The sequence below is a fragment of the Astatotilapia calliptera genome, chromosome 19, assembly GCF_900246225.1.
Source record: "Astatotilapia calliptera chromosome 19, fAstCal1.2, whole genome shotgun sequence".
Taxonomy (NCBI): Eukaryota; Metazoa; Chordata; class Actinopteri; order Cichliformes; family Cichlidae; genus Astatotilapia; species Astatotilapia calliptera.
This window is the reverse complement of record NC_039320.1, coordinates 6,960,177-6,981,563: the sequence shown is the minus strand read 5'-3', so window position 1 is coordinate 6,981,563 and position 21,387 is coordinate 6,960,177. Positions and strand designations below refer to the sequence as shown.

Below are 21,387 nucleotides of genomic sequence, written 5' to 3'. Positions count from 1 at the left end.
CTGAAGACGTCACCTGGATGATGATGAAATGTTTCTCCCACAAAACGCTACGTCCAGAATCAACTTTTGGAGATAAGTGCTTAAAGTTTTAAAAACATGTTGCATGTTATCTTGTCCCTGTCACGGTCAGTGGGGCAGACCGAGTGGAGGTGGACGCAGGAGCAGACAGAGGCGAGGAGACGGAACTTGAGTTGCAAACCAAAAGCGAGCCTTTATTGTGGCTGAAACATCAATACAACTCAAACGAAGGCAAACATGGGAGAGAGCTAACTGAAAACCTACACTGGGAAAAACTGAGAAAAGTGAGCCAACAGAGACAATACAGAGGAACTATGATAACTATGAATGCATGAAAGGAGGAAACACAGACAACGCAACGATGAACACAGGAAGACTGAGGACTTAAATACACACGAGGTGATCAGGAGAAGTGGCGACACATGAGGACACAGCTGACTCGAATGAAACATAATGACAATACAGGGGAGAGTAACACTGGACACAATAATATGAGACACGGACCTTCAAAGTAAAACAGGAAGCATAACCACCACAGACTAGACCCTGAACTAAACCTAAGAACAAACTATTAACCAGGAAAACACAGGATTTTTGCTTCAGCACCCCCAAAATGATTCAAAGCACCCCCAAAATGGGCTAAAATCACCCCTGGTGAAGACAAGAAAATATGGTTGAAATATGCTGTCTCTTTATAGTCCCTGTCATGACTCTCTCAGCAGCATTTTTGATCCATTAATATTAAACAATTATTGATGCAGCGGATTGAGATGAAACTTGGCACAGAGGTACAGTAGGTATCCAGGAGGAGGATTGTGTTGAAAGTTGGACATCAACTATCAAGAATGATTTTTAATGAATTTTTGAATATGCAACCAGACTTTCCCGATGGCTGTATTGGGCTGCCCCAAAGCGTTGTACGCGAGGGCGTGCATGTGTGAGTGCGCGCGCGCGTGTACTTGTGCGCGGGTCTATGCTTTTGATCGGGAAATAAGGAGAAAAGGCGCTGCCGTAAAGGGCGGTGTAGAAGCGCAAAAAAATTAATGCGGCTGAAAAGAGGCGGCTGGCTTGACTGCGGTCCTGCTTGAGAGGAGGCGTTTCCACAGGCATGCTTCCGGGAGCAAAGAAGTGAGTTTACAGGAGATAAACAGTCCTATCGTGTTACTATCGATCCGATACCAATACGAGCGTTGGCACTGGTACGATCGACGTTTGGATGACTCCGCCCATCACGAATACAAGGCTGCACTACTGCTGCATTCTGCACTCATCATCGCTCCAACATCGTCACACGCAGGTAAACCTCCACCACTGTATCAAACTTTCTGTCTGCAAAATTAAATTCACTCAAATTTCAGCCTGTGGTGTTTTTTTCCACCTTTCCTTAATCTGAACACATCAGTGCTACAGTTTTTGTTGGGTTTCTTTGTTTTGGTTTTTGAGTTTGTGAGCTGTGAATCTCTGCAGTCATACTCGACTCTACATAGACGACTTCCGCGATCGGTCAAAGAAAACACCTGCACACCTGTTACGGATCTAGATGCACCTGAAGGATGAATATGAAGCTTTTCACACAACAATGAGAGTGACGCTAACCATGGGGCTCTTATTACTGTAGCAAAATCTTGCGCGTTTGTAGTAATGTTTATAAATGTGTAGAGAAACACAAGTAATAAGCACTAACTGATTGTCCTTGGACTGACCCTGCACACATAGGATTTCCAACTGTTAAATTATTAAATAAGGGACACACTGGCATACCAGAAGCACAATGCACAACCAGCTCAGCATAGTGTAAATATGCACTGTGACATTGCAGGTAACGGTCAATATGTGACAATTGGTCACATATATGACGAACCAGTTTTGCTCATTTTACAGGATGTCCCGGTTAAAACGACGGGACAGTTGGAAACCCTAGTGTCATATCAAACATTGTTTCTTTTGAAATAACTTGAAACTATTTATTAATCAAGTGAAAATCTTCAGATTTCTGGTCAGCTCCCTGGGGGGGGGGGGGTCACAGTACGCATAAAGTACCTTTCCATCACATCAGGAGGCTCACCTGTATGGAGGGCCAGGAGTGGTGTATTAAATTAAATAGTTAATTAAATGTGTCAGTAATTAATTAAAATGTGAAAAAATAAATAATTAAATGTTTCAATAATTAATCATTATAAAATTAAATGTATATAATTAAATTCATTAAATAACATTGGAAATAAATAATTTAAATGTTTTAAATGACATGAATGAGCATTTAATTCATTAAATAAATTTAAATAATGAATTAATTCCAAATTTAATATGTTAATGAAACATAAAGGCGTATTTAATTAATTTTGTCACTCCTTGCAATCCATACACACTGGGGTAACCACATGTATCAGGTCAAACGCACAGATTCATGGTCCCATGCTCTCTGGTCTCCATTTAAATATAAAGTCTGAGTTAGGACTGAGTTTCTGCTCCACTGATCAGTTTCTGGAAGAAATCAAAGATCAGCTGTTTAAATTCAGTGTCATGTTTGATTTGTTTGATACTTTCTTTGCCTGCGAGTCTGAAAATGTGACAGAGCAGCTGGAAACAAAGATGAAGAAACTTTCAAGATTATATGGTGATGAAGGATTTATGATATCATCTGTATTCAGAGATGAGAGTGCAGTGATTCTAACTGCTTTTTCTTTTATTTAAAGGTCCACATGGAGGCTGTACTTGCTTCAGTTAAAAATGATCTGATGAACAATGACACTGCTGCAGCAGTAGAAAAGATTCAAAGATATTCAAAAGAACCAAATAATATTCCACTAAAAATCGCCATCACAGGAGAATCTAAATCTGGTAAATCCACCTTTGTTAGTGCCTTAAGAGGCATAAAGAGCATTGGAGATGAAGATGAGGGCGCTGCACCCACTGGTGTTGTGGAAACCACCTCAGAGGTCACAGAGTACCTCCATCCAAACTATCCCAATGTTACTTTATGGGATCTTCCTGGAATCGGCACCACCAAGTTTCCGGCTGATAAGTACCTGGAGCTTGTTGGATTTGAGAAGTTTGACTTCTTCATCATCATCTCAGCTGATCGCTTCAGAGAAAATGACGTGAAACTTGCAAAGGAGATTCAGAAGATGAAGAAAAAATTCTACTTTGTTCGCTCAAAGATCGACAACAACATACGTGATGAGGAAAGAAAGAAAGACTTCAGTAAAGAGGGGACTCTTAGAAAAATCAGAGACGACTCTGTTCAAGGTGAGTTTCTTATCTAATCATTTTTACCAAAGTAATATCACTTTGTGAATTTACTATTTAAAAATATTCACAACTTAGTTTGATTTTTTTCCCTCATGTTAACATGTATTTTCTGTAAAACAGGACTCAGATGTAGACACCAAGTCTTCACATGTTTTCCTGGTGTGCAGCTTTGAGCCTCACTATTATGAATTCTCTAAATTAGTGGGTCAGCGACCCTCTGAGGGACATTTCCAATAAAGCATAAAAATCTGGGACTCTCCATCAATTTGCCCTGAAAAAGCTTCTCAGATGAAACATCTTCAAGAAACCTAAAGAAGTCCATACCCTTTTCTTACCAAGCTCCTTAGAGTACCATGACCTGGATGACTGAGAACCTTCACAGAACTCTGTCTTACCTTGTATTTGTTTAAATAAATTTTTTTTTCATTCTCTCTTCTTTATACCTCAGTGCAAACAAGTGTGAACATCATTCTTTGTTTATTAAGTTAGTAAAGTTAAACTCTGAGCCTTTTTTGTTTTTTATCTTTTATAACACAGGTCTTCAGAAAGAAGGTTTTGAGTCTCCACAGGTCTTCCTGGTGTCCAGCTTTGATTCTCACCTGTATGAATTCTCTAAATTACAACAGACCTTAGAGAGAGAACTTCCTGCACATAAGAGAGATGCTCTGCTGCGTGTCATGTCCAACATCAACCAGGAGATCATCAACAAGAAGAAAGAAGCTTTTCAGTCCAGAATAAAATACTACTCTACTCTGTCTGCAGCTGTAGCAGCTGTTCCAGTTCCTGGGCTTTCTGTCAATGTTGATCTCAGCATGATGGCTTCAGTTGTCACAGATTATGTAACTGGGTTTGGTCTTGATAAGCAGTCTCTGGAGAAACTTGCTGCCAGCTCAGGTGTGTCATACAATGATTTGTGTGCTGTCATTAAGTCAGAACTGGCTAAAGAAAAAATAACCAAAGAGTTCTTCATGAAAATGTTTATCTCAGTTGCAGGTACAGCTGCATTAATGGCAGCAGAGAAAGTATCCAGAAGGATTTCCATAATTGTAACTGCAGCATCAATGGGCCTCTCTTTTACAACAACCTACTTGACTCTGAGTTATTTCCTCAACCAGCTTGCTGATGATGCTCAGAGGGTGTTTAACAGAGCTCTGGGTGTGAACATATCAGTGTGATACTATAAAGTAAAGTAGCTACTAGTTACATTTTAAGCTGCAGTGTGCAAACAAGCTTTGATATTTTTTTTAAACAATTACAGAATCATTCACTGATTTCAATTTGACTGACTTCAGTGAACAGTAAGCATCTTTGTACAGCTGATCTGTGTATCAGATGCCTCAGCAAGACTCATTTCCTCTGAGAGCAGAAACAACATAGTAACTGTTTTCCCCTCATCACATTAATACAGAAACAAGTGTGATCTTATTTTTCATAAACTGTGTACCGTGGAGAAGAGCTACTGAATTGATGCTGTTATGCTTTTTAATTATTTGGTTAATTTTTAATGTCAACATTTTGTGCACATCAGATCAAATAATGAAACTGGTTTTGCTATATTATATCACCATGCCGTATCTTCCACCATAATAAATACTGAGTTATGCAGAATGTATGATGTCATGTGATAAGCAGAGGTGTGTGGAACAGAAACTGCTCTGTGGTGTTTGTGTTGACTGTATATTGTGTTCACTGCCCTCCAGTGGTCGCAGTGAGGAGCTACAACAATAATAATACAGTTATGAACTCTGTTTATCACCATCATTCTCTTATTATTAATAAAGTGCAGCATTAGCATTATTTATGACCCTTAAAAAACAGATTCCAATGTACTAAACAACACATTATAACACCGGGTGAGTTATTCTAGTCTCTGTATATGTGTAGTAGACAAAATATTAGAAACACTGGTGAGCACCTAAACACTGAGCTTCATCATGATTGGGTTAAAAGTAAAACACAAAAGTCCCCACACCAATTTCTCAATTTGTCAGAATGCATGTGGATAATACAAATCTATAACAACTGAAAACTAAACTGAATGACTTTAAGAGCTTGTTCAGAAAATGATTTAAGTCATTTTTCACTGTTAGAAATTTGTCAACCTGCAGAGCCAGCACCCATATACAGGAACCAATGTGGGTGAGAGGACTCGCCCAGCTCAAACTGCTGCAAGGCCAGCCAGGTGTCTTTCCTGCCTCTGATATGGAAATGGTGGTCCTGAGAGCAGGTGCAGTTTATGTCTGCCACACCTGTTCCCTTCTAGATAATTTACCGGTTTAGCAGTTAATTACAGGGTTCATTTTAGTGGCCTGGACAGTCGGCCCCAAGAGACTTATATTTTAAAATGCTGGAGTAACGTCTAAGAGCTATTTACACTACAACTAATACTATTAAGTCAAAGACTGAATGTTCACAATTTAGACCTTAATAGCAGGATATTTTATTAAAGCAATTTAGCAAACCAGAATAAAAAATAATAATAAAGCAAAATGATTATAATAACTTGAATTATACTTAACTAACCTACTCTGAGCTAATGCTGATTTTATTCACATCGTTGGAGAGAAAAGGCACACTAGAAAAATTTGCATTTCCTGCGAAAATGCAGTGTGGATGCTTAAAGCTGAAGCTGTATGCAAAAAGTAGCTGAAAAAGCTGAAAAGTTGAAGAAATTGTAAAAACTTTGCAGAAGCAAAAGAAGTTTGCTAAAATGGAATAACTTAGCAGAACTGCAATATCTTAGAGGAAACATAATACTTGGCAGAAATAGCATAGCAGAATTTAGCAGAAATATTGTAACTTACCAGAAACATGATAACTTCTCAAAAATACAAGAATTTAGGAGAAATAGTATAAGATAACAGAAAGAATATATTTAGCCAAAAATACTTAAACATTACAGAAACACTATGATTTGGAAAAATAGTACAACAGAGCAGAAATATTGTGATTTACCAGAGACACTGTGATGAACTATGAATATTGTAATTTTAAATTGAGACTATGTTTTAGCACAAATATTATAATTTGGCAGAAATACTATAATTTAGCAGAAATACTATATTAAGCACAAATCCTATAAAAAGCAGAAATGGTATGATTAAGCACAAATACTACATTTAGTAGAAATACTTTGTTTTAGCACAAATCCCATAAAAAGCAGAAATACTGTACTATGATTTAGTAGAAAAACTATAATTAATCAGAAATACTAAATTTAGCAGAAATACTATATTAAGCACAAATACTATGAAAAGCAGAAATAGTATGATTAAGCATAAATACTACATTTAGCAGAAATACTATATTAAGCACAAATCCTATAAAAGCAGAAATAGTATATTAAGCACAAACTTATAAAATAGCAGAAATAGTATGATTTAGCACAATAGTAATAAGTTAAACAGAAAAATTGGAAAAGCAAAATGGACAGCTGAAAAAATGCTGAACATGCTGAGGGTCCCTCAAATATACTTGTTAAATGACAAAAATCTGCAATAAAAATTATTACAGCCACACAATCACAAATATGTACACATGAGGAAACACACATGCACAGAGAAACCCACACACAAGATCCAATTCAGTCAACCAGTCTAAATATATTGAATTTAAATCTTAGAATGAGATCATCCCATTAAAAGCCTCTCTCTCTCTCTCTCTCTCTCTCTCTCTCTCTGTCACACACACACACACACACACACACACACACACACACACACACACACACACACACACACACACACACACACAGGGAGAGAGAAGTAAGTTTCTAGGTCAGCCTGGGAGCTGGTGAATTTGAATCCACCAATCAGAGAGGCTGTGCACTTTTCCCCACCAAAACAGGTGCATCTGTTTACACACGCAGCAGCACAGAGAGACACAGGATTTTTGCAGTCTATTTCTCATAGTGACGACTCCCCTCAAACAAATGACCGTAATTTCCTAACCGTAGGGGCTAGAACGGTCATTCTTACACCGTTTTGTTCAGAAGAGATGGGGGAATCTTCAAGTGTTGACAATTTAATATTAAAATATGAATTTTTAGAGATATATGACATGGAGGACTTGTTGACTTAGAAGCCACGAATTCCCCAATATGCAAATTTGAATGCCTGAGACCACATATGTGATTGGCTGGCTGGGAAGCCGTGCAGGCCCTGATTTGTGGATTTGAATTCCTCAGCCCTCAGATATGATTGGCTGGCTTAGAAGCCACGAAGGCCCCAATATGCAAATTTGAATGCCTCAGGACACTTATTTGATTGGCTGGGAAACTGTGCAGGCCCTGATTTGAAAATTTGAATGTCTCAGTCCTCACAGAGGATTGGCTGCCTGGGGACCTGGCAGAAATATATAGAAATACTATTATTAAGCATAAATACTACATTTAGTACAAATACTATGTTTTAGCACAAATACTATAAAAAGAAGAAAAACTATAATTTAGCAGAAATACTATATTAAGCACAAATCCTATAAAAAGCAGAAATACTATAATTTAGAACAAATAGTATAAAAAGCAGAAATACTATAATTTAGCAGAAATACTATGTTAGGCACAAATCCTATAAAAAGCAGAAATACTATAATTTAGCAGAAATACTATGTTAGGCACAAATCCTATAAAAAGCAGAAATACTATAATTTAGCAGAAATACTATATTAGGCATAAATCCTATGAAAAGCAGAAATAGTATGATTTAGCAGAAATACTGTATTTAGCACAAGTACCGAAAAGTACCAGAAATACCATGATTTAGCATAATAGTAATAACTTATTGAAACACAAATGCACAGAGAGACACAAAAACACAGGCTCTAATCCAGTCAACCAGTCTAACTATGTTCAATTTAAATCCTACAATGACATGCTGTCAAATAAGGGCAGGGTCCTCTCTCTCCCACTAAACACACACACACACACACACACACACACACACACACACACACACACACACACACACACACACACACACACACACAGGGAGAGAGAAGTAAGTTTCTAGGTCAGCCTGGGAGCTGCTGAATTTGAATCCACCAATCAGAGAGGCTGTTTACGTTTTCCCGCCAAAACAGGTGCATCTTTTTACACACGCAGGACAGAGACATAGACCTGCTTCTTTCAGTTTATTTCACATAGTGAGGATTCCCCTCAAACAAATGACCATAATTTCCTAACCATAGGGGCTAGAGCGGTCATTCTTACACTGTTTTGTTCAGAAGAGATGGGGGAATCTTCAAGTGTTGACAATTTATCATTAAAATATGAATTTTTAGAGATATATGACATGGATGACTTGTTGACTTAGAAGCCACGAATTCCCCAATATGCAAATTTGAATACCTGGAGCCCACACACATGATTGGCTGGCTGGGAAGCTGTGCAGGCCCTGATTTGTGGATTTGAATTCCTCAGCCCTCAGATATGATTGGCTGGCTTAGAAGCCATGAAGGCCCCAATATGCAAATTTGAATGCCTCAGGACACATATATGATTGGCTGGGAAGCCGTGCAGGCCCTGATTTGAAAATTTGAATTTCTCAGTCCTCACAGAGGATTGGCTGCCTGGGGACCTGGCAGAAATATATAGAAATACTATGATTAAGCATAAATACTACATTTAGTAGAAATACTATGTTTTAGCACAAATACTATAAAAAGCAGAAATACTATAATTTAGCAGAAATACTATATTAAGCACAAATCCTATAAAAAGCAGAAATAGGATGATTAAGCATAAACACTACATTTAGTAGAAATACTATGTTTGAGCAAAAATCCTATAAAAAGCAGAAATACTATATTAGGCACAAATCCCATAAAAAGCAGAAATAGTATGATTAAGCATAAATACTACATTTAGTAGAAATACTATGTTTTAGAACAAATAGTATAAAAAGCAGAAATATTGTAATTTAGCAGAAATACTATATTAGGCACAAATCTTATAAAATAGCAGAAATAGTATTATTTAGCACAATAGTAATAAGTTAAACAGAAAAATTGGAAAAGCAAAATGGACAGCTGAAAAAATGCTGAACATGCTGAGGGTCCCTCAAATATACTTGTTAAATGAAAAAATCAGCAAAAAAATGCACAGGGAGAGAGAAGTAAGTTTCTAGGTCAGCCTGGGAGCTGCTGAATTTGAATCCACCAATCAGAGAGCCTGTGTACTTTTTCCCGCCAAAACATGTGCCTCTTTTTACACACGCAGCACAGAGAGGCACAGGATTATTGCAGCCTATTTCTCATAGTGAGGACTCCCCTCAAACAAATGACCATAATTTCCAAACCGTAGGGGCTAGAGCGGTCATTCTTACACCGTTTTGTTCAGAAGAGATGGGGGAATCTTCCAGTGTTAACAATTTATCATTAAAATATGAATTATTAAAGATATTTGACTTGTAATGCACCATAACTGAGTAGAGCGAAGCAAAAACTGCCTTGACTTGCCCTCAAACAACACTTTCTAACTCGAAATCTATTTGGAGTATCAATATCATTCTTTCACCATAAGAGACAGCAGGCTTTGGTGAACAATCATGGAAATTTTCAGGTCTCTGTGGAAATCCAACAAAAAGTTATGACGAGAGAAAAAAGTGGTTCATTTCCACAGTTTGAAATCTGAAGAAATCTGAGCGAAGGACGAATTTCCTACCCTCAAACAAGTCCAACTCATTTCAGAACGGTAATAGGTGAGAAAGAAATTCTTGAATTGTGAGCGTCAGGGGTGTCTGAAGATATTCGGGGACAAGCCTCATGTCTTAACTTTGCTTCGTTAAGGAGATATGACGATTCGAATATGCCTCTCATTACAGAAATCCAGCGGTGATTTTGAACAAGCTCTCCATTCACTTTATATGGAGAGTTTTCTGACCTTGTGTTAGTCTGAGGAGATTTGCAAAAATTCTATAAATCCCACAACAATGATGGTGACATTTTCTGAAAGCCAGCAAAAATACCTACGTTTTGATGTATAATTTGTGGAAGCTGAGTGAAAATTGAGCAAGTAGCAGGAAGTTGTTCGGACATGAAGTGAAAATTGCAAAACCTTCAGTGGCACACTGGAAGCCAAGAGCATAGCAACCATAACAACACATGTATTTTGTGAAAAATCACAATTTTGCAACTCAAAACTTTAAGAGGCATAAAAGTAAAACAGTAGAAGATTTGAAAAAGCTGAATCATACCTGAATAGCCAAATAATTTGTGAACATTTTAAAATTTGAATGGTTGTTCTAGGTGAAAATATGAGGAAGTAGTTAAGTTTCAAAAACAGGCAAAATTTAGCAGAATTGCAGAAGTTTCCCATTCATTTCAATGGGACAAATTAAAGGAAAAAAGCTTAATATTTTAAAAAGTATAATAGTTAAAAATAGCAAAAATCGTAGCAGGAATTAGCAAAAATAGCTGAATAGTTTAAAGTTTGAACGGTGAAAATAGCACAAAAATTGTGGAAGTAGTTAAACGGCGAAAAGTGTACGGAAGCAACTAGAATAATAATAAAGAATAAAGAGAAACAGGAACTCAATAGTGTGGATGCTTAAAGCATCCACACAACTAGATCTGAAACTGTCAACAGTGAAACTCTTAGAGCCAGTCTTCAGTGTTTTTTTATTTTTTCATTTAACCAGGAAGATCCCATTGATATTGGAAACCTCTTTTTCAAGGGATATCTGGTCAAGATAGGCAGCAGCACGGTTACAAAAATTATACAATTAAACACAGGCAGCAACAGAACACATGCAAAATAAATAAAAAAATAAATAAATAAATAAAATGACAAACAATCTATGTAGCTGACGCTGAAATGTTTGTGTGGGTTGCAATGACAACACCAAAGTGAATCTGAGATCGTTATTGTTTTCTATTTGTTTTCTTTATTTGCTTCTCATGCTTGTGTACATTTGCAGTAAGAAGATAATCTATGAATCCAGTGATATATCCTTCTTATAAGAAATGTTTCTGTTAAAATATTATTGTGAAGTAGTCACTTCCTGTGAGTTGCGGGAACCGGAAGTTGTGCGCGGGAGAGACAAGACAGAACGGTAACACGGCGGACTTTTCGGAATGTACAACTTTTCTACTGCTGGTTTTACAAGGCGTACACGGTAAAAATCATTATGCTGTTATTTGTTTAACACTTGTGCACTTTGTGAAAGGAAATAAGTGGCTGAGATGAATATCATATGTGCTATTGATATTATTTTACTTGTTTCTAGTTTTCACGGTGCTCCATGATTGTGAGAGGAATAAAAGAATTGTGGACATCAGTACGAAGCGTGGATTCTTTCGACCAGAGTAGAAACAGTGAAAACGTGTCCCAATCCATCTGGAGGCTTCGGTGTGCAAAGCTCTTCTCATCCTGCAGCAAGCTACAGGTCTCGGTTGCTTCTCATCCTGCAGCGAGCTACAGGCTTCAGTGGACACGTTGCTTTGCATTTTGTGACAACCAATCGGGAGCTGCAGATTCAGCGGACACTCCAAGAAGCGGTTTCAGGCTAAAGCGTGAGTCCTCAGCAGGGGCGGAGCGTGGGGGTGGCTTACGGGGCTTAAGCCCGGGTTGTTTTGTCAGAAGCCCGGGGTCTTTTGGAGTGTAATTTTTTCATAGTTAGATGCCTGGCTGACAACAGTATAAAACAAAAAGTACACACAATATTCGAAGCACATAGTGCACACTGTGGGAATTTATGACTGTGCGTGAATCCCCCCTGATATTGGTATGATCCAAGCTCAGGCACTAAGCGACTGAGCGAGGGGGCGGGGCAGCTGCTGCCTGTGAGTGCACTGTTGGAGAAACGGAGCCAGCCATACTAAGGAGAGCTTAAGTTTGAGCAGGTACCAAAGCAAATCATTCGTACTGTACAAATAATGTAAATATGACGGTGCATCACGAAAGATTGATATCAAACTGATCACTTGACCCATATTACGTTACTTGCTCTTCAAGTGAATCAACAAATGGCGAAATGAAAAGCCGAACAAATGCTATTTTTTTTAGAGTCTTAGCTTACATGTGTGTTTATTTCATATTTTCAGTTCTTACCCTCCCCGACTAAATCAGTTATGTACTGAAATATAAGAATGGACATTAGAGGCTTCTTTCAAAGAAAAAACTCAGGTAAATGTTATTTTATATATTATGCTTTGTATGTTGTTCAGTATATAGAGGGGGAGGAGGTGGAGGTGGTCAACAAGTACAAGTACCTCGGGCTGTGGGTGGACAATAAACTGGACTGGTCATGCAACACAGAGCACCTGTATAAAAAAGCCCAAAGCCGACTGTACTTCCTCAGGAGGCTGAGGTCTTTTAACATCTGCAGGAAGCTCCTGAGGATGTTTTACCAGTCAGTGGTTGCTGGAGTACTTTTCTATGCTGTGGTGTGCTGGGGGAGCAGCACAGCAAAGAGGGACTCATCCAGGCTGGAGAAACTGATCAGGAAGGCTAGCTCTGTGGTCGGCATGAAGCTGGACACTCTGGTGACAGTGGCAGAGAAAAGGACATTAAAGAAACTGATGGACATTATGAACAATGCTGGGCATCCTCTGCACACGGCCATTAAAAACCAGAAGAGTCTGTTCAGTGACAGGTTGCTTCTCCCCAAGACAAGAACTAACAGACTTAAAAACTCCTTTGTCCCACACGCCATCAGACTGTTTAACTCCTCTCTGGAGGGGAGAGGGAGGGGAAACAGGAGGACAAAGGAGGGGGGAACAACTAAGCTGTAGTGCCTCTTCACTTCACTGTGCAATACCTTTTGTGCAATACTTTTGTTAATAGTCAACGGTGCAATAGACTCAATACTTGAAATGTGCAATTCACTTGTATTTTTATTTTTATTCCTATTTATTCTATTTATCCCCTTCGTATATTTTATTTATATTTGTCTCTGTATTTATATGTGTGTGTGTGTGTGTGTGTGTGTGTGTGTGTGTGTATATATATATATATATATATATATATATATATATATATATATATAATATTCTGTAACTCTGTAACTTCTGTCGGTGCTGTGCTTTTGGAAACCAAATTTCCCAGAGGAACCCACCCGAGGGATTAATAAAGTTTTATCTAATCTAATCTATATTTCTATGCAAAACAAGGCTATGTCCACACGTACCCGGGTATTTTTGAAAACGCAGATTTTTCTATGCGTTTGCACCTTTCGTCCACACGTAAACGGCGTTTTTGGTCACTGAAAACGGAGATTTTTAACAACTCCGGGCAGGGTGGATATTTTCTAAAACTCCGTTTTTGCATTTATGTGTGGACGAGAAAAACAGAGAAAACGCAGAAAACGCAGCGTCAAAGATTTGCGCCTTTTTTGACGTCACACTGTGCGCCACGTTATTGTTTCGGTGAAATGAATTTCTACAATACTGTTACTGTTAATTGTACTCTCTGCAGTGTTTAAATGCTTACATATACACACACAGTTACTGTCCCTCCACACATACGACTCGGTTCTGCTTCTATGCCCCAGCTTTGTTTACTTTTTCCCACCGAGGCTTCTAGACTTCTGATTGGCCAACATTTCTACACGGTTAGGAATATAGCGCCACCTGCTGCTTTGGCATGTTCCTAGCAGCGTTTTCCTTCATTTCTGCCTTTACGTGTGGACGGGATTATTTTTTAAAACGAAAACGGAAAATCTCCATTTTCAAAAATACCCGTGTACGTGTGGACGTAGCCCAAGAGGGATTTCAGTACACAGCAGGATATTCACATTTGTAACCAGATATTTACATACACTTTAGGGAGAAAACATAAAACATTTTTACTGTACAACATCAATTTAGAGTAAACTTTTGTTTTAGATAAATATTGAAATATATTTTGAATTAGTTAAATGTCAGAATAAAGAGAGACAGAGCTTTCTGTTTTTTATCACTTTCATCAAATTTAGGAGTACATGTACACTAAGTTTATTGTTAATTAATAAGAAACTCCAGACGATTCCATTCTGAGCTGAAGCAGCTTCTGATAGGTTTGTAGAGTCCATGTGAGTAAATTGGTGGCACACCTGTGGATGCATATAAGGCAAAACACAGAGCCTGTTTCTTTGACATGGGAAAATCAAGAGATGTCAACCAAAACACCAGGAAAAGAACTGTGGAGCTCCATAAGTGTGGCTCAATTTTGAATACAATTTGGTGCCATTTGCAATTAAGAAATACAGATAGTTTCTCTCTTTACTCTTAAAGTTAACAAATATGTTTTTTATATTTATCAATCTAAAAAAAATAAACATTTAGTCTGATTTGATGTTACAATTAAAAAAGTATTTGTGTTTTTATCTGAAGTTTGTAAATATCTGTATATTTGATGATTGTCAGCACAAAGAGGGAGAGAGAGGAGAATGAGGACAGAACAGAGATGAACAAGAGCAGGTGAGACAGACATGTTAGTCAAATGGTTGTTTATCAAAAGTATCACCGTATCATAAGTCCTCATGTATCTCGTACCTAGTGTTTCTTTTTAGGTTTGTTATTTTTCAAATTCTATATTTATTAAGTTATGCAGGCTTGTTTGCACAACAAGGCTAAATAATTATATAAACTTTTCTCAATCTAAATATTGTACTTTGGTAGAATTAAAAAATAAGTGTAGTGCAGGTCTATGATGATTTTTAGTGCTACTATCATCTAGTTCTGATTCTGGTTCTGTCTTGGTTAAGTCCCAAGTAGTCCTGATTTTGAACTGTTGTAGTCCTGTTTTAATTCTGGATCAGTTCTGGGTCCGGTTGAATTGGGGTTTAGTCCTCGTGTCTTGATACAGCCCTGATTTTGTTCTGCCTTGCTGCTTAATTAAAAAACTAGTTTAAGGTGTCCTGCACATGTGATATATATTTTTCCCTATATGAAGTCATTCTTTTTTGAACAAAACTCAAAACAGAGCCAATTAATCTTTCAATCATTTCTACCCCCCCCCAAAAAAAAAAACAAAAAAAAAACCCACATGCATACTACCCTTTTGGGCTAAGCCCCGGGTGTTTCAAATGTCTGGCTCCGCCTCTGCCTCTGACAGTGGACTCATCTCTGTGCTTGTCCTGCTAGACCTCAGTGCAGCGTTCGATACTGTCGACCATAATATCCTATTAGAGCGATTAGAACATGCTGTAGGTATTACAGGTACTGCACTGCAGTGGTTTGTATCATATCTATCTAATAGACTCCAGTTTGTGCATGTAAATGGAGAGTCCTCTTCACACACTGAGGTTAATTATGGAGTTCCACAGGGTTCAGTGCTAGGACCAATTCTGTTTACATTATACAAGGTTCAAGGTTCAAGGTTCTTTATTTGTCACATGCATAGTTATATAAGTATAACACACAGTGAAATGTGGCCTGACGCGCTCCTCGACATGTGCAAAAATTTGGGGGGGGGTGTAGAGGAAGAACATTATAAATATATATATATACATACATATAGTATATACACTGGGTGAATGTGCAGTAGTAGCAGCACGCAGGTGAATTCTGTACATTAATATGAATAGACATCTGACTGTTTTACAGGATAGACAATATAAACATATTTAAAATTAAAGGAATTTGGAATGTACATTGTGCCTTGGTTTAGTGTCTGGAAGAGAGTCCTGTCTCAGTCAATTATAGATGATGTGAGAGGGCGGGTGTGTGTGTTTAGGGCCCGGATGGCTTGGGGATAGAAGCTCCTCTTGAGTCTCTCTGTCCTTGCCCGGAAGATGCGGAACCTTCTACCAGATTGCAGAAGTTGGAACAGTTTGTTGCCAGGATGGGACGGGTCCTTCAGTATCTGCGCTGCTCTAGTCCGGCATCTCCTGGTGTAGGTGTCCTGAAGCGGGGGGAGAGCAATCCTGCAGCAGCGTTCTGCTGTACGGATCACTCTCTGGAGAGCTTTTTGGTCCTTCACACAGCTGTTCCCAAACCACGATGTCATGTTCTGTGTGAGGATGCTCTCCACAGCGCCTGTATAGAAAATCCTGAGGATCTTTGGAGAGACCCTGAACTTCCTCAGTTGTCGAAGGTGATACAGGCGCTGCCTAGCCTTTTTGGTCTGGACCTGAATGTGGGCAGCCCATGTCAGGTCTGAGGAGATGTGGACACCAAGATACTTGAAGGACTGCACCCTCTCCACTGGAGCTCCATTGATGATAATGGGCTTGTAGTCTCTGTGCTGACCCCTTCTGAAGTCCACCACCAGCTCCTTGGTCTTGCTGACGTTCAGCTGGAGGTGGTTGTCCTGGCACCACGATGCCAGATTCTTCACTTCATCCATGTAGGCCGCCTCATCGTTGTTGGAGATGGCACCCAACACCACTGTGTCGTCAGCAAACTTCAAGTGTAGATGCTTATACATGCTTCCCTTAGGCAGCATCATTAGAAGACATAGCATACGTTTTCACTGCTATGCAGATGACACCCAGCTCTATCTGTCCATGAAGCCAGATAACACACACCAATTAGTTAAACTGCAGGAATGTCTTAAAGACATAAAGACCTGGATGGCCGCTAACTTTCTGCTTCTTAATTCAGATAAAACTGAGGTTATTGTACTCGGCCCTGAAAAGCCTAGAAATATGGTATCTAACCAGATTCTTACCCTGGATGGCATTACCTTGGCCTCCAGTAACGCTGTGAGGAACCTTGGAGTCATTTTTGACCAGGACATGTCCTTCAATGCACATATTAAACAAATATGTAAGACTGCGTTCTTCCATTTGCGCAACATCTCTAAAATTAGAATTATCCTGTCTCAGAGTGACGCTGAAAAACTAGTTCATGCATTTATTACTTCCAGGCTGGACTACTGTAATTCATTATTATCAGGATGTCCAAAAAACTCACTGAAAAGCCTTCAGCTAATCCAAAATGCTGCAGCAAGAGTGCTGACAGGGACTAGAAAGAGAGAGCATATTTCTCCTGTTTTGGCTTCCCTTCATTGGCTTCCTGTTAAATCCAGAATTGAATTCAAGATCCTGCTCCTCACATACAAGGTCTTAAATAATCAGGCCCCATCTTATCTTAATGACCTTGTAGTACCATATCACCCTATTAGAGCACTTCGCTCTCGCTCTGCAGGCCTACTTGTTGTTCCTAGAGTATTTAAAAGTAGAATGGGAGGGAGAGCCTTCAGTTTTCAGGCCCCTCTTCTGTGGAACCAGCTTCCAGTTTGGATTCGGGAGACAGACACTATCTCTACTTTTAAGATTAGGCTTAAAACTTTCCTTTTTGCTAAAGCATATAGTTAGGGCTGGACCAGGTGACCCTGAATCCTCCCTTAGTTATGCTGCAATAGACATAGGCTGCCGGGGGATTCCCATGATGCATCGAGTTTTTCCTTTCCAGTCACCTTTCTCACTCACTATGTATTAACAGACCTCTCTGCATTGAATCATATCTGTTATTAACCTCTGTCTCTCTTCCACAGCATGTCTTTATCCTGTCTTCCTTCTCTCACCCCAACCGGTCACAGCAGATGGCCCCGCCCCTCCCTGAGCCTGGTTCTGCCGGAGGTTTCTTCCTGTTAAAAGGGAGTTTTTCCTTCCCACTGTTGCCAAAGTGCTTGCTCATAGGGGGTCATATGATTGTTGGGTTTTTCTCTGTATCTATGAAGCGCCTTGAGGCGACTTATGTTGTGATTTGGCGCTATATAAATAAAATTGAATTGAATTGAATTGAATTTCATGTTGTCAATGAAAACGTTTATTTCTATTTCTTAATTTTAACACTAACGTTTAATTTAACGTTAGCTAACTACAGTAATATTCTTTTTAGACTCATGGTAATGGCCGTATTTAACCAAAGAGAGGTGCAGCCTGCACTGATGAGATGTTGAGGTACCATTGACATCAGTTAGTTAGTCCTGCTGCACACTGAGATGTGCACACAACCCTGTCTCCAGAACTGTAAAGACAAGGACACAGCAAACATGCGGTCACATTGTCTGCTAAACCTAGCCTAGCTAAATAGATTTTAAGCAATATTTAGTGTGGACAGGCTAACTCAATGTAAGAAAGTGTTCATTGACTAAGTTATACACAGTTTACATGAAATTACCATAAACAACCTCTTCTTCTTGAGTTGTGTTTCATAGTAGTAAAGGTATTTTTTTCCATAGGTGGCCAAGATGTTGATAAAAGTAAAACACAGAGAGACAAAGAAATATGCAAAATTGGAAGAAGTCAGCTTCACAGATTTTGTGAGAGCAGATAAGTTATGGTTTGTACTAAGTCATTAAAGAGGAAATGATAATGTTGTTAGTAACTGAGTGATGATTTTACTTCAGTGCAGCAGAAGTTTCTCATACCAGAAAATGGAGCACTGAAAGTCACAGATGAGCAGGGTACAGAGGTGGATGAGGATGTCTTTCCTGAACTTGCAGCAGTCAAAGAGGTGTGTTCTGTCATCTATACAGCTGAAGGTAAGTAAATATATGCTCTGATAGATTTTGAAGGATTTGATTTGTACAGTTACTCTTAAATAAACATTTTTAATTTGTCTAATATCCTGTGGTAACAATCACAAAATGCTGCTTTCATGGCTCAACAGTAAGTTGGATTTATCACATGCATTTCAGACATCCTGGAAACACAATCATCCAAGAAGCTGCGTGACTGCTCAGACCTAACACACTATGTGACACTCACACCTTGTGGTATGTAAATTGTATATTACCATAATAAAATACAAAATAACCATCTGTTCTCCTGGGAGAAAGTATAATTTAATCAAAGTGTGCAATTTACTGGCCCTGTGTGCATAAATGGTATCTTTGTTGTGTTGTGTTTTTGATTGTAGATACCTTATATTCTAATATTTTTATTTGTCACCCTCAGATTTGACTGTCCTGAAGCAACATGTGGAAGAGCCCTCCTCTCCAAGTCTAACAGATACATTGTCTGTCTCAACCACCAGCAGTCAGAGCAGTGACACAAGTGATGCCGGACTTCAAATGGTTCAGCCTCTATTGGACAGCATACATGAAAGAAATGTAGATACAGTACTTAATTGACTTATACTTGACTCTTTAGTTGCCATTACTTGAAAAAGCTTAAACACGAAGATAAAACAGATTAGAGAAAAATAATTTAATATAGTATTTCATGTAGTTTGCTCTGCAACTGTAGTGTGTAATAAGACTTGCTCTCTCTCTCTCTCTCTCTACAAATATATAGCTGTTTTTGTTATGTATGTTAACCATGAAATGTGTTTCCATGATCAGTGTCCTGCTTTTCAGGTAAATGAAACCATTTCTAAGAAGATACTGGTCCTAGAAAGGGAGAAAGTAAGACATTTCAAATGTTTTGATGCCCAAATGTCATATGGGTGTGATTCACAATTTTATGTTCTGTGAGAGAGTTGCATTACTTAATTTGTTGGCTTGATGGAGACTTTACAGAGTCTTCCTCACGTTAACACTGCATTACAAGAAGTGCTTATTCTGTAGTCATTTTTTCCCTTTAATTCTGTTTTTTTTCCTTTTCGCCCAATGTTAGGCCTATCTGACCTCAACTCTTTAGCTGCCAATAATGGTGGATGTTATGCTATTACAGTACTGTTACACAGAATGCATGTTAATCCATGCAGCATTCATATTTGAATATGTTATTTTTGATAAATAAAATTCATACATTCATAATAATCAGTATTTTGTTTTTGTAGTAATTTGCACCTAAAACCTAAAACTTTTTTCATTTGATGAGTAACACTATAAAAGAGTTAATATCAAACTTTACTCTAGTTATGAGTTAAATTTTACTCTATATGGTAGTAGAAATTTTACTCAATGAGAGTTTAGTTTTAACTCCTATAAAGAGTTGAAAAATCAACTCCCAGAAAAGAGTTACTCTAACTCTGCACTAGAGTTCATTTGATGGTCACGCATGTACACTCAAATGTAATTAATCTGAACTCCCAGAGAGTTTATTCCAAAGACCAGAATTTACTGTGTGGTTTACATCAGGATCTTATTATTAGTCCTTCTTGAAATCTTAATGACTTTATATCTTAATGGTTCCCTTATCATCAGTAAGCAGGTCTAATGTAGCTCTAAATGTACAGCTGAAGAACTCTGTTCATTTAGGCAAACAAAGCAAAACCAAATTTTATGATTATGGCCTTGATTAGATATATGACAGTTTCCCTGGACTCAGCCTTTTCTTTATCAACATGTCAATAAAGATAACTTTTATAATGACTGACTCCTTTCCATTGATATCATATTTTAATTCCTTTGACATTTCTGAGCCACAAAAACTGCTCTGTGATTCATTCCGGGACAACATGTGCCCACACTAATTGGAGTTACGCATGAGTGTTCTCATCAGGTTCTCAACAGGCACAGGGACTGGTTCCTGTGCCTGTTCGGCTGACTACAAGTGTTTTTATTTATTTTGTCCCTTCTTGCTCCCTGTGCTCTACCAGGGTGGAGTTCATTGTGACTCCCGCCCCTGCAAACAATCATCTGATCAACACTCTCACAGGCTCATTACTTAAGGCAGCTGCTGGGAATGCCTCGTTTCTGGATTATTGTGTAACCCTCGTCAGTGTTTTCTGTAGTCATCAGCTTTCTTCAAGTTTCTCTTTGAAGCGCTATTCTAATACCAATCTCCTCTTTTCATGCCAGACTCTGCATGCCCCGCCCGAGGACCTGCTGCTGATCTGTTGTGAGTGTGGTGTGTTGGTGCAGTGTGAGCACGAAGAGGAATCCCCGGGAGGAGGAGTCCTGTGTGTGAATCACCTGCATGTGTTTTCCCCTCACTGTCCTCGTGACCCCTGGAGGCCCCAAATCCCCTTCCTTCACCTGTACATAGTGGCACTCGGTGTGAAGAAAATAAACTGATTTCTGTGATTCTAATCTGCGTCTGAGTCCCTCCTGTGCCCGTGACACATACCGACAATTTGTCATGGCCCGATGTATGTCATAGTAATACGAAAGGTAGCCTTGCACGTCCTGATGAGACGCTCCGGATTCTTAATTGAAGCTTTCTATGTGCTTCACGTTTTATTCGCTTCGTGGCTTTCTATTGCAGCCCTAACCTTAACTATGCTGAACCTTAACCACAACCTGAACCCTATGTTATGGTCCAGTTAAGGTAAGTTCGGCATTAGGGTTAGGTAAGGGGC

The 21,387-nt window shown here is 38.7% G+C and overlaps 2 protein-coding genes across 3 annotated transcripts; both read left to right on the top strand.

The window, feature by feature from the left end:
* The first annotated feature begins 995 nt into the window (after positions 1 to 995).
* On the top strand, positions 996 to 5,015 carry LOC113012197 (interferon-inducible GTPase 5-like). Of its 2 annotated transcripts, XM_026152250.1 has the most exons (4): positions 996 to 1,315; positions 2,715 to 3,267; positions 3,808 to 4,164; positions 4,258 to 5,015. In XM_026152250.1, the coding sequence occupies exons 1-4, from the start codon at positions 1,235 to 1,237 to the stop codon at positions 4,443 to 4,445; spliced, it is 1,179 nt and encodes a 392-aa protein (XP_026008035.1). In that variant the 5' UTR covers positions 996 to 1,234; the 3' UTR covers positions 4,446 to 5,015. The 2 variants fall into 2 exon arrangements, with proteins under 2 accessions (XP_026008035.1, XP_026008034.1); XM_026152249.1 differs by having other exon boundaries at positions 997 to 1,315; positions 3,808 to 5,015.
* A 388-nt stretch (positions 5,016 to 5,403) lies between these two features.
* Positions 5,404 to 21,103, top strand: LOC113012661 (uncharacterized). The gene is made up of 6 exons (XM_026152961.1): positions 5,404 to 5,497; positions 18,548 to 18,682; positions 18,839 to 18,916; positions 19,098 to 19,252; positions 19,499 to 19,546; positions 20,888 to 21,103. Exons 1-6 carry the CDS (start codon positions 5,404 to 5,406, stop codon positions 21,101 to 21,103), a joined length of 726 nt encoding a protein of 241 aa, XP_026008746.1.
* The last annotated feature ends 284 nt before the right edge of the window (positions 21,104 to 21,387 follow it).

Excerpts from the sequence above, each read along its gene's own strand:
- LOC113012197 (XM_026152249.1), top strand. The coding sequence starts at position 1,235 with ATGACTCCGCCCATCACGAATACAAGGCTGCACTACTGCTGCATTCTG. Across the intron at positions 1,316-2,714 it reads TCCAACATCGTCACACGCAG|GTCCACATGGAGGCTGTACT; the intron begins GTAAACCTCCAC and ends TTTTATTTAAAG. Across the intron at positions 3,268-3,807 it reads CAGAGACGACTCTGTTCAAG|GTCTTCAGAAAGAAGGTTTT; the intron begins GTGAGTTTCTTA and ends TTTATAACACAG.
- LOC113012661 (XM_026152961.1), top strand. The coding sequence starts at position 5,404 with ATGTGGGTGAGAGGACTCGCCCAGCTCAAACTGCTGCAAGGCCAGCCA. Across the intron at positions 18,917-19,097 it reads TGTGACACTCACACCTTGTG|ATTTGACTGTCCTGAAGCAA; the intron begins GTATGTAAATTG and ends TGTCACCCTCAG. Across the intron at positions 19,547-20,887 it reads TGGTCCTAGAAAGGGAGAAA|ACTCTGCATGCCCCGCCCGA; the intron begins GTAAGACATTTC and ends TTTTCATGCCAG.